General features: G+C 31.7%; 1 protein-coding gene across 1 annotated transcript; it reads right to left on the reverse strand.

The window, feature by feature from the left end:
* Nucleotides 1-1,097: 1,097 nt before the first annotated feature.
* Nucleotides 1,098-11,064, reverse strand: LOC107776958 (uncharacterized). The gene is made up of 14 exons (XM_075243069.1): nucleotides 10,704-11,064; nucleotides 9,070-9,333; nucleotides 8,286-8,522; nucleotides 7,871-7,906; nucleotides 7,740-7,799; nucleotides 7,603-7,635; nucleotides 7,421-7,502; nucleotides 5,963-6,867; nucleotides 5,629-5,847; nucleotides 4,637-5,365; nucleotides 3,324-3,812; nucleotides 2,586-3,016; nucleotides 1,366-1,461; nucleotides 1,098-1,178 (listed from the first exon to the last, which is right to left on the reverse strand). Exons 1-14 carry the CDS (start codon nucleotides 11,062-11,064, stop codon nucleotides 1,098-1,100), a joined length of 4,023 nt encoding a protein of 1,340 aa, XP_075099170.1.
* Nucleotides 11,065-11,569: the final 505 nt, after the last annotated feature.

Consider the following 11,569-nt stretch of genomic DNA (forward strand, 5'->3'; position numbering starts at 1 on the left):
TTTTTACTGTTGAAGAAGCAAAACTTTCTTAACAAACAGGAAATGATAGCACTATAATGCCATTAAGCTTTAATAACTAAAGGGGGTTATAGATCATTTAGACGAAAAAGAGCAACAGGAAGGGAGTAAAACATATTATAACATTATTGATCCAACACTGTCAAACACAACACAGTGTTTGATTAACCAAAGTGTTCTTAATATCTCATACAATTTGAGGAATGTCCTGCTCTTTTCTCGTAAGGAACTTATAATCGTCGATCAGTAAATCATCATTGAACCCTGACAATTTTTGAACATATGAAACCGCTTAAATTCCCCTTCATATGTGGTCACTTCAAAATTAGTAATTGTCTCCCTTCTGTTGCACTAAGAAAGTGGAAAAAATAAGCTTCCCATTTTTCTTCCATATTTGTGCATCGCTGCTCCCTTGTATTTTGTGGTTGCTGTCGAGAACTAAAGCTTAGACGTCGAACTATTTGCACAAACTCTGCTTTTCTGAAATTAGACATATACTTACCAAGTCACAAAACAATTATACACATCCAAAATTAGTGATAAGTGTCTACAGATTTTTGCAATTTCGGATATTCAAACGAATAAGTGATCATACACAGTATTTATTAATATGCCAAGACGAAGAACATAAAATATATGGTGTTAATATGGTTTATACATGTTCAGATAGTTCATTTATATATATTATAGAAAGAAACTTGATCGTTTCCAATTAGCATATCCAAATGTTTTCAGAGGGAAGAGATTTATTGACTATCTTGAAATGGAAATCTGGAAGAATGTGTATCACATAGACATGATATATTACAAGTTCCAAGATGTCTTTCCTTTAAATTCAGCTTCAAACATATTTTTTCCCTCTCTGGGTAGCTTAGACTTTCACACTTTCCATTGACAGCTTGTTTTCCTACAAATTGTCAAACTAAATCAATATTTTCTTTCCATTTTACTTCTTCCTTCAGCAAGGAAGTAGCTTAAATTTATATGTTTGTAACATGCTAAACTGGAACTCCTTATCTTTGAGGCAGTGTGTGCTATTAAGATCTAATGCAACCAAAACATAACATTACTATTCTGCACTAATCTCTTTCCTTGTTTATTTTCACCATGAATTCAACAATAAAAAGCAAAGCCTTGACTCCCATGCTTTTTAACAGGAACTAATAGAGAAACGTGCTTAGTTCAGCTAGCAGGGAAAGAAGCAGAGACGTGCAAGTAACATTCTTTCCTAGTTTTCCCAGTGAATTTTATACAGTATCAAGATTTCAAGCGACAAAGACATTTTTCCTATACCAGTTTTCGTGTTTCATAACTTCAAAAACTGAAATGGAAACGAATGAGGAGAACCTGTCCAGATTGGCAATCCCACACTCTTACTATCTTGTCTGTACTCCCTGAATAAAGCTTATCCGAGCTTGATGGCAAAGCAATCCCTATAACGACCTGTTTGCAAAAACCATTTAATTGGTATCTGCACAACTCACTCTCATTTATGTGAATCAGTTCAAAGCCGTAAAACTTAAATATGTTTCTAGTTATTCTCCTCTCTCACACACACACAGAAACACAAAAGAAATTCACTTCTGAAACTGCAAGTAACATGATAGTCAACTGGACGCCAAGTTACTCCCTTCGTTCCAATGCATCTGCTATGAGAACCAACAATAAAGCTGATTAATTTGTAAAAAAGTGGATGCTTATCACACTAACTATATTTCAAACCAAAAAATTAGTAGACCGATTACCAGTACATTAAAACATCCATAAGTTTATTTAATCCAATTACATTTGATGAAATTTCACAATGTCCGGTTGATGAATTAGCATATTAAAACCAAATTCGTATATGAAATTCATTGCCTCTTCAAAAATGCGATGTAAGAAGTCTGTTAATCCATATTATGGCAAATCATGACATATCTATATTTGTAATATTTTTAAAAAAGTTAATTTATATACAGAATAGAGAAATAGAGAAATATATAAGAAAAGAGCAGAAAAGTAAAGCGTACCTATTACATGCTTCATATATGTTGTCAACATCTATTGTCGCACTTGGTTAATGAATCTCAGTAACAAAAGTTGTACTTAAAGCTCAAAAAAGATATTGATTATCTTTCGAGTGTTGGACTAAATTTCGAAAAACTTCTTTAAATACAACATTTGTAGCTTCAGTAGTTATATTCCCATCGTCATCACAACCCAATATTTTTAATCCCTTTCTACTCGTCACTCGAGAAAGAGCAACATATAGCAGTTCATGTGTAAAAACTGATTTTTTAAAAAATAATCCCACGTGAGACAATAACTGTCCTTGGCTTTTGTTGATTGTCATGGCAAAAGATACAATGATTGGAAATTGTCTTCGCTGGAACTTGAATGGAATTCTAGCATCAGATGGCGTCAATGTCATTCTTGGAATAAACACTTTTTTGTCCAGCCATCTGTCCCGCTAAAACCTTTGCTTCAATAACTTGATTTCCAAGTTTAGTTATGATCAACCTTGTTCTATTACATAATCATGTTGACTAATCAATATTTCTTAATAACATTACTGGAATACCAACCTTTAGCGTAAGAGCATGATTTGGAACTCCAGAACATTTAATTGTATTTAAGAATTCAGGAGTGTGTACATGTTCCAGTGCTGAATAAGTACTGTCAGAGTTGCAGATTGTATCGGAACTCAAATATGATTTCTCAGTACTTTCATTAAGGGAAATCATATATTCGTTGATTGATTCCACCATATCAAGAGTTGGAGTCAGAATGGCTCTTTGTTGTAGGTATCCTATATCATTGCAACGACTGTTGAAATCCGGATATGTACTTTCTACAATTGCAGATGTTGGATCAACAGATTGTTTTATCAAAAGATCATCTGGTATTTGGACTTTTTCATTGCCATCAACAGAAGTACCAACTATACCATCGCCAATTGCCAAAATCCAATCTGAAAAAACTCTCAACTCATCTAGATGTGTCCCTATTTCATTACCTTGCAATCTCATGTTCTTTGTTAACTTTAACAGTTGACAGTGAGGCCACAAATAAGAAGAATTGAGAGAAGCATTAACAATATCTTGCCTACTACCTTTTGGAATAACAGGTAATATTTGTCTGAAGTCACCACCAAGAACAATTATTTTACCCCCAAATGGTCAGTGTAAATTAGATGCATCTTTAAACCTAAGAATATCTCTTAAAGTTTTATCAAGAGCTTCAAAACAATATCTATGCATCATGGGTGCCTCATCCCAGATAATCAACTTTGCCTTAATAATTAAATTTTGCTAAAGGAGTACCTTGCTTTATATTACATGTTGAATCTTCAGTTACATTTAGAGGAATCACAAATCTTGAATGAGCTGTTCGACCACCTGGTAACAACAAAGATGCAATCCCGCTAGATGCAACAGTTAAGACAATATCTCCTCTAGATCTTATGGCAGAAGATAGAGTTCTCCAAATAAAAGTCTTGCTCGTTCCTCCAAAACCATATAAAAAGAAAAACCCAACTTTGTCTTCATTCACATCTCTTATTATTTTTTCATAAACTGACTTTTGCTCATCTGTCAAATTCTTTACTAATTGTTGATGTTCCTCTGCCAAAGCGCGTTTATTATAACGCAATTCATCCCGTATTAATCTATTATTGTTATCAACTTCTTCCGTATTATAAACAGGCCTTGGCATTGTTGGAAAATCCAGAAAACTTCTTCCACAACCTTTCAAAAAAGTTTCAAGCTTTTGCAAACAACGATTTTTCAATTCTTCATCTGTTAGGTGAGCTTCTGAAATAACATTAGAATGTAAAATAATTAAATACAATTAATCCGTATTATAAACAGGCCTTGGCATTGTTGGAAAATCCATAAAAATTCTTCGACAACCTTTCAAAAAAGTTTCAAGCTTTTGCAAACAACGATTTTTCAATTATTCATCTGTTAGGTAAGCTTCTGAAATAACATTATAATGTAAAATAATTAAATACAATTAAATGGTAAAGTTTACTTTAGCCACATGAAATTAAAAATAAAATTAACGAAAAAATATATTGTTCAATAGTAGTGTACATTAATTTTAAACACATTTAACGTACATAGAATTTGAACGAATAATATAGTTCAAACCATGTGGTTTTTTAATTTGTAAAAATTATTATTAATTTTATGAATATTATTATTCATAACCTATAAATAAAAAGTAGTATTTGCTATCCTAAAAAAATGAATTGAAATTTTTTCAAATAAAGTAGAGAATGCATAAAAGCGATTATAGCCTTTCCCAAAGTTTTAGGGCATTAAACACAATGCATTAATTTTCTATTACTTTTTATGTCTGAAAAATATATTAATTAGTACCAATATTATTCCTATGATGTAAACACAACGTTATATTAAAAAGATATGAAAATAAGAAAATATTGCTTAACGAACCTTAAGTTGTGGAGTGAATTTTGTATGAAGTTGAAAAACCAAAAAGAAGAAATAAATGAACAATCAGGTTAATATGAATTAAATAATTAAAAATAAAGCTAAGTAACAAAGTTAAGCAAATCAGCCATTATTCAGAATTGTCATATCATAACTGGAAACTTTAACCATTAAATATATACCCGGGTGATCCAATATTCTTCTTTCTTCATAAAGGATATCTTCTGATAGTAAATGCCATGTTGCTTGCCAAACACTTTCTGGACGTGACATTGAATTTGATAAAAGTAGCATAGCAAATAATTGCCTAAGATATGATGTCATTCCCCAATTACTTGCTTCCATGATAGCATCCACGTATTCCTTGTCATCATCTAATAAACCCAAAGCATAACATGTATCTCTAAATGTCTCATGATCAGAACCGTTGATTTTTTTTAAATCCTCATAGCCTTTTGGACCTTTAACTACATTCAACAACAATCTAAGGTAATATTGCTCGCCAAAGGAAGGTGGAACAAAGAATATTCTCCCAATAGAAAATGCAGAAGTTTTTCTTTTTTCCCATTTTTTTAGGTTTTGTTTCCACACAAACTTTAGATAGAATTCTGCATAAGTCAATTCTCTTGCTTCAGCAAAAGTCTTATTAGCTTCAAACCATCTTACAAACATAGATTCCTTAACGGTTGGTCTATTGACAACTGCATCAATTGGATCATCATCCGAAAATATGACCGTCTGATTATTTGGTAGGTGAAAAGATAGCCTTTCTATAGATGGTTCTCTATGGTGTATTGAGAATTTAAAAATTCTCCAAGCAGCTTCACAAGGTGATATGTATCGGCAATCACAATACATATTTATTTCATCAATCACCCCCGAGTCTTCATTATTTACAGTTTGAGAAAAAGCTGTCGTGACACGATCATTACCTTTATTAACATACTTAAATAAGTACTTAATGGATCGTGATTGATTACACCACTCCACTTTAATGTGTGCACCATACTTCAATAATAAAAATCTATTGTGTGGTAAAACATACCTATTATCCAACGCAATACCTACTCTATTTGCAGTTCTACCATCATCCCTTCTTCTATAAATTGGATACCCATCTTCATCAATTGTGGTTGATAACATAAATTTTTTTGGAAGTGCTTTGTGCATCTACCATTTTGCATGCAAGGAGAAGATTTTCTAACAGTACCACAAGGACCATGCATCATGAAATTTGTAACAGCATTATAATAATAAGGATCTACTTTTTTATCTAGTAATTCTGCTGAAATTATTCCATCAATATCTCCGACAGTTGGGTATTTATTCACAAGAAAAAGCAAGATGTGTGCATGAGGCAAGCCCCGCTTTTGAAATTCAACTGTATATATCACTGAAGAATAAAGATGTAATTAGATTGTTAAGTTTATATATTAGTTATTTTAATATTAGCATATAAGAAAATGAATGTGCAAACATAATAATTTTGTAGAGCATAAAAATTTTACCTGCTTTTACTTCTCCAAAAACCTTATTGTCGCGTAGATCCTTTATCATGCGATCGAGCTTGATTTTGAAAACCCTTGTTAAAATGTCGGGACGATCTTCTGGAGATAAGCCCCTACTCTCCACAAATTTAGTAATCTCAGGCCATTTTGGGTTGCAAGTAAATGTGATGAACAAATCAGGATACCCCGCCCATTTGCAAATTGCCATGGCATCTTGATAATTTTGCAACATGTAACGTGCACCTCCCGTAAAGCTAGAAGAGAGTATAACTCTTTGTCCTTGAGAAGAAGGTTCTATGTCCCCATGTAAAACAGCATCTTGTAACCTATTATAAAAGTGTGCTCTCAATTGTTTTTGATGAAGCCTAATGAACCTCAATCGAGAAGATTCCATCATTGTATAACCATCTACCAAGAATTGTTGAAATAATCTTCTAGCTGACACAATTGAAGGAACTTCATCCTTCCTTTCTTGAATTTTATATGATAAGTACTCACGCGTGCTAACACATTTCCTTCCACCGGCTGAATCATCAATATCATTTAAAGGAATATCTTCTCGGTATCCGTCTTCACCATACGGAAATAATAATGGATATTGCAAACCTAAGTATGCCGCATTTAATTCATTTATCCTTTGTAGTTGTCCAGATTGGCTTTTAACTGTGATATCTCTGTCAGACCTTGTTTGTTCAAAATCTCCAACTATCAAAGCAGCTACCTCTGAAACTGTTGGTAAATTGTATCTTCTTCCATCAGAGCCTCTTTTCCCAATCAATCTAAGTCTAACATTTGAGGTCCCATCTGTTTGAAATTGATCTCTTACCATTCTAAATGACTTTGCAAGAACATTGTTTTCATCAAGCATTTGCCTCAAGTCATTCACAATTTCAGCATGAAGTTGACTGTTCATTTCACCACGGATGTAAAGGAAAATATTGACTTCAACTAAAAATTTATGTCTTAAAAAAATATAATTTTAAAATATTTTGACTTAGCAATTCTCTATGTTAACCTGATAGCATGAATTCTATTTTCCACCTCATTTTTTGTGTCATAGATATACAATTGTGCAAATTTGGGAGAAGATCCTTCCGGAGGCAATAAGCTTCCAATCTGATGATAATTTTGCCCAGACAATCTGAATATTCTAGGTCCCTTTGTTTTGTTGATAGAGAAATCCACCTTCCCTCCCATTGATGTAAATGCATATATAGAATTATATGTTCGAATGTTCTCTTTGAAATATTTGCTTTTTACACCTTCATGAAATTAGGTTTGGTTAAAGAAGATGTATATATGCAAAAATCATAGTATCGTTGTTTTAATGAAATGAATTTATCTATTAACCTGATCCAAACAATAAATCCTTCAAAATCGAAGGAGGCTCCTTTGGATTTGGTAGCTTGATTTTACCACGACCACAACACAAAGTGAAAATTGGGTTTTTTTTTATACTTCTTCTCAACTCTTTCCTCAAACCAGAAATATGCCCCACAATATTCACATTCATAATTGGCATCTCCTATATCCCAGTATTCTGGTTTTATGAGAGTAAAAAAACAGATAAAGTTAAAGTACTTATTATATAGAAAGTAAAAGTATGTTGTATATGTAACTTTAAATTATGTCATACTTACCTTCATTGGTCATCCAGCTCTGTACTTCATCATCTAAAAATAATAATAATTAGTTATTAGAATTTAAAATTTAATATATGTGGAACTGTTAATACATTTTGACATTATGGAACGTTGATAAGTTTATATGTGAATACCTTCAAAAACATCATCATCTTCATTTGCATCATGAATTTGAACACTGGATTGCATTTGACCTTGATGAATAAATTAAAAATTAGTAAAGTTGTATATATGAGTATGAGTTGTGCTAAATTCGATGGAATACCTGGTATATCAGCATCAATGTTGTCATCTTCAAATTCTAAACAAAAATATTAATTGTTAGCCTTTTCTCAATTTCATATTGAAGAAAAAGTATGTTGCAAAACTCAATTTGAAATTGTAGGAGTGCATTTAAAATAATGAAAATTGCAAAAGTACAACCCAAAAAACAAAACTCATATAAGTATAATTGTAAAATAGCAAATATGTTGTAGTTGAGAAAATAAAGAGAAGCAAATAAATGGAAGAAAATTAAAGTTTAGTTTCATAAATAATTATGTTCCTCAACTTTTGCATATAAGTTATATGCTTATAAATTACAAACTTCATTATTTATGTAGACATGTACATAGGGGAAGAAAAAATTTACTTCCTCAAATGTCAAAAATAAGTTAAATAAATTAAACATAAATATTTACCTTGAAATAATGGTATCTCATTTAAATCAGGTAGAAGATGTTCTTTCTGCAAATTTGAACTGGACGAACCATATAGCAAACTATGTTGTTGCATTGATTTTGGATATTGTGGCTGAGAATAACATGATGAAACTTGTCCATAACTCTTTATGGGGGTACTATTAAATTGAGGGAAATTTACACGGTGTGTTATATCCGTTAATGATTGTTTCATTTTCCCTTTTTCAGAAGCATTCCCTGTCATAGTAGTATCAACTAATTCAGTAAACAGTAAAATAAAAAGAAAAAAACTAATTGTTAGAAGTGCAAAAACATAGGAAAGCTATCAAATCAATTTTTATATGATAAATTCTATGTAAACAAACTTAATACATAGCATTTAAAAGATGGCTAACAAATATTCATTTAAAAGTATTGTATATATTACGCCTAATCAACCAAAGAAATATATTTATATAAGAACAAAGTTTAACATCGCAAAACAGAAAATAAATCTCTTAATAAAATTTAAAAAGTAGAACGCCTTTTAGAAAATTCATACAAATTAATAATTCTATATGTATAACAAACATGTCTTACTTAACAAAATAAACAAAAGCAAATAATGGCAGTAAATTTACCTTTTAACTTTTAAGTTATTCTATTGGCCAGTCCATTACGCATATGAGAAAAAAGGAAAAAAGTTAAAAATATTGTATTTTTGTTATTTGATAGAATAGCAACACTTTTATTGACTTCCTCAATTTTTCATTTAAGATATAACCAAAGTTACACAAATATTTACCTTGCAACAATGGTTGGTCATTTAAATCCTGTAACAGATGATCGCTTTGCAATTTTGAAGGTGAAAAATCATATCGAAAATGTTGTTGTTCTGTTGAATTTGGATATTGTGGCTGAGACTGAGATGATGAAACTTGTTCAGAGATCTTTATGGATGCACTACATAATTGAGGGGAATTCAGACGATTTGTTATGTCCGTTAATGATTGTTCTGTTTTTCCATTTTCCATAGCATTCCGTCTGATAGTAGTAGAATGGACAAAGTCTGTAAACCATAAATCGCTTAATAGGTAACTGTTATAACTGGAAAAAGGTCGGGAAACTATCAAAATCCATATAATAAAATAATGTATGGATATTTAAGAACAATAACCATGATTAAAGGGTAGTATAAAGATTTGATATGTTGAATTGAAAAAATAAAAATGTAAAAGTTGAGAGACAATGGCAACTGAAATGTCCAAAATTCATAGAATCCAAAACTATAATTGCGCACAATTCAACCTTTAAAGGTTAATATATAACATTTCATATGCTGATTAGAATAGTGAGTTTTATCTACTTGCAACTGAGTAAAGCAGGTATAAAAGCGACTAATAAAGACGATAAACCTGTACGACTAAACATCAAAAGTACCTAGAACAACCACAAAATTAATCATGATATATATAATGTTAAATGTGTTAAAAAATGCATAAGATGTATGGATGGTTAAACATATAAAAAATGATAAACATATGACATAATATATTTTACATTTATGCAATGATATATCAAATAATGCATATTCGGACTAAAGACGATATACAGCATAATAAAAACTACAATGATGTCTGGATCAACATAATATATAGGACACATTTTTATAACTTATACTTAAATTTGAGCATGTAATGCATATACGAAAGTGAAGAAATAGTAGAACAAAAACATTTAGTAAGACGCCAAATTTACGTCCAATTGTTTAAAGAACTACAATATTACTCATGATATATATAATGTTAAATGTTAAATTTCATACCGTTCAACGAAAATTTAGCCTGTTTCTGCTTTTGTATGCATATTCTATTTTTTCTTCCGAGATTTTTCTTTTCTTCCATGTCAAAGTGCCGTAAAAAGTGAATTTGTTGCGAGAAGTTGAAGAGTATTTTGCAAAAGTAAAGTTGAATTTTGTACAGCTTCTTCGCAACCCCTCACTCCGTTGATTCCGATGCAAAACAAAGTATATAGAATTCTGAAACTGTAGGTCGAAGGGCAGTATTTCCGAAGCAACCACAACAACCTTGACTACAATAATTTTAGAAGAAAAAGTAATGTAAACAAATGTAAAACCATGAAACCAGGACTACGACATACATATCCAAAAAATTTACTGACCTTGAGGCACGCAGGAGTTGAAAAATTGGGGTGAGAAACTGAATTAGATTTGAAAAGTTGAACAGTCTTCAAACAAAACCTAAAATACAGAGCAGTTGACAAAAAGAGGGCATATGTTATGCGCCTCTTTTTTCCTTCACGTTTTTTTTATCTTTTTTACTGCAGTAGTATGTAAGTGTGATGATGAAGAATTTGAGGAATATATATATCTAAAATTTTTGAAGCAACACTACGACAATATTTTAGAAGAAAAATTACTGTAGATAACGTATAAGCATGAAAGCAGTGGATACATATCAAAAAAACTTATAGAAGTTGAGGTATGCAGTCGTCCGAAAATTGGGGTGAGAAACTGAATTTGGTTTGAGAAGTTGAAGTCATCATCTGCTCCTACTGCTGATTGCTTATTAGCGGATGTAGTCTTCTTGTCATATGTCTTCAAAGGGGATATTTTTGCATTGCAAGCATCTCCATCGTCTAACACTGACGATCCACTTTCTGATACACTTTTCTCTATGAAGTTTGCAAAACAGACTTCAGCTGACTTTCGGCCATAAGATCCTTTGATGGGATTAGAACAGGTGTATCTTAAATAGTTTGGGATTGAGGTGCATTCCATTAAAATTTGTTAATATCCATCCTTGTGAATTTGAAAAGGCTGTTTTTTTTTGGCTCATTCTCTATTATGGTTAAATTTCTATTAATGGCAAGGCTCGAGAAAAAAAAAGGTAAGATCGAGCAGGGTGACATACGATTAGTATGCAACATGCCCTTTTACCTTTCACTTGAACATATCTCCTTCTCAAATCCATAAGTGTATATCCTCTTCCAAGAAAGCAGAAATGGGACAATAAAAAATAGTTTACTATTGAATGTTGAAAGGTTTGTGTGTGTCGAAAACCTCAACCTTTCACTGGGTCTTAGTTTGATGAGTCTCGCTAAAAGGTGATTTGCAGTGCTCTTAGTTTCATGAGTCTCGCCAAAAGGTTAGTCTCACCCATGGATGGAAAACATGGGGAGCATATTATTTTTCCTTTATTTTTAACTGATCTTCTCAATCATCAAATTTGGAGCAACACATGGTAAAATCAAATTTTGAAACGTTAACTCGAGTATCAGGAATC

Source organism: Nicotiana tabacum, chromosome 22 (genome assembly GCF_000715075.1).
Source record: "Nicotiana tabacum cultivar K326 chromosome 22, ASM71507v2, whole genome shotgun sequence".
NCBI classification, from domain to species: domain Eukaryota; kingdom Viridiplantae; phylum Streptophyta; class Magnoliopsida; order Solanales; family Solanaceae; genus Nicotiana; species Nicotiana tabacum.

Excerpts from the sequence above, each read along its gene's own strand:
- LOC107776958 (XM_075243069.1), bottom strand. The coding sequence starts at position 11,064 with ATGGAATGCACCTCAATCCCAAACTATTTAAGATACACCTGTTCTAAT. Across the intron at positions 6,868-7,420 it reads GAGGAAAGAGTTGAGAAGAA|TCAACTTCATGCTGAAATTG; the intron begins GTATAAAAAAAA and ends TGAAATGAACAG. Across the intron at positions 5,366-5,628 it reads TTCTCCTTGCATGCAAAATG|CTTTTTCTCAAACTGTAAAT; the intron begins GTAGATGCACAA and ends GTGTCACGACAG.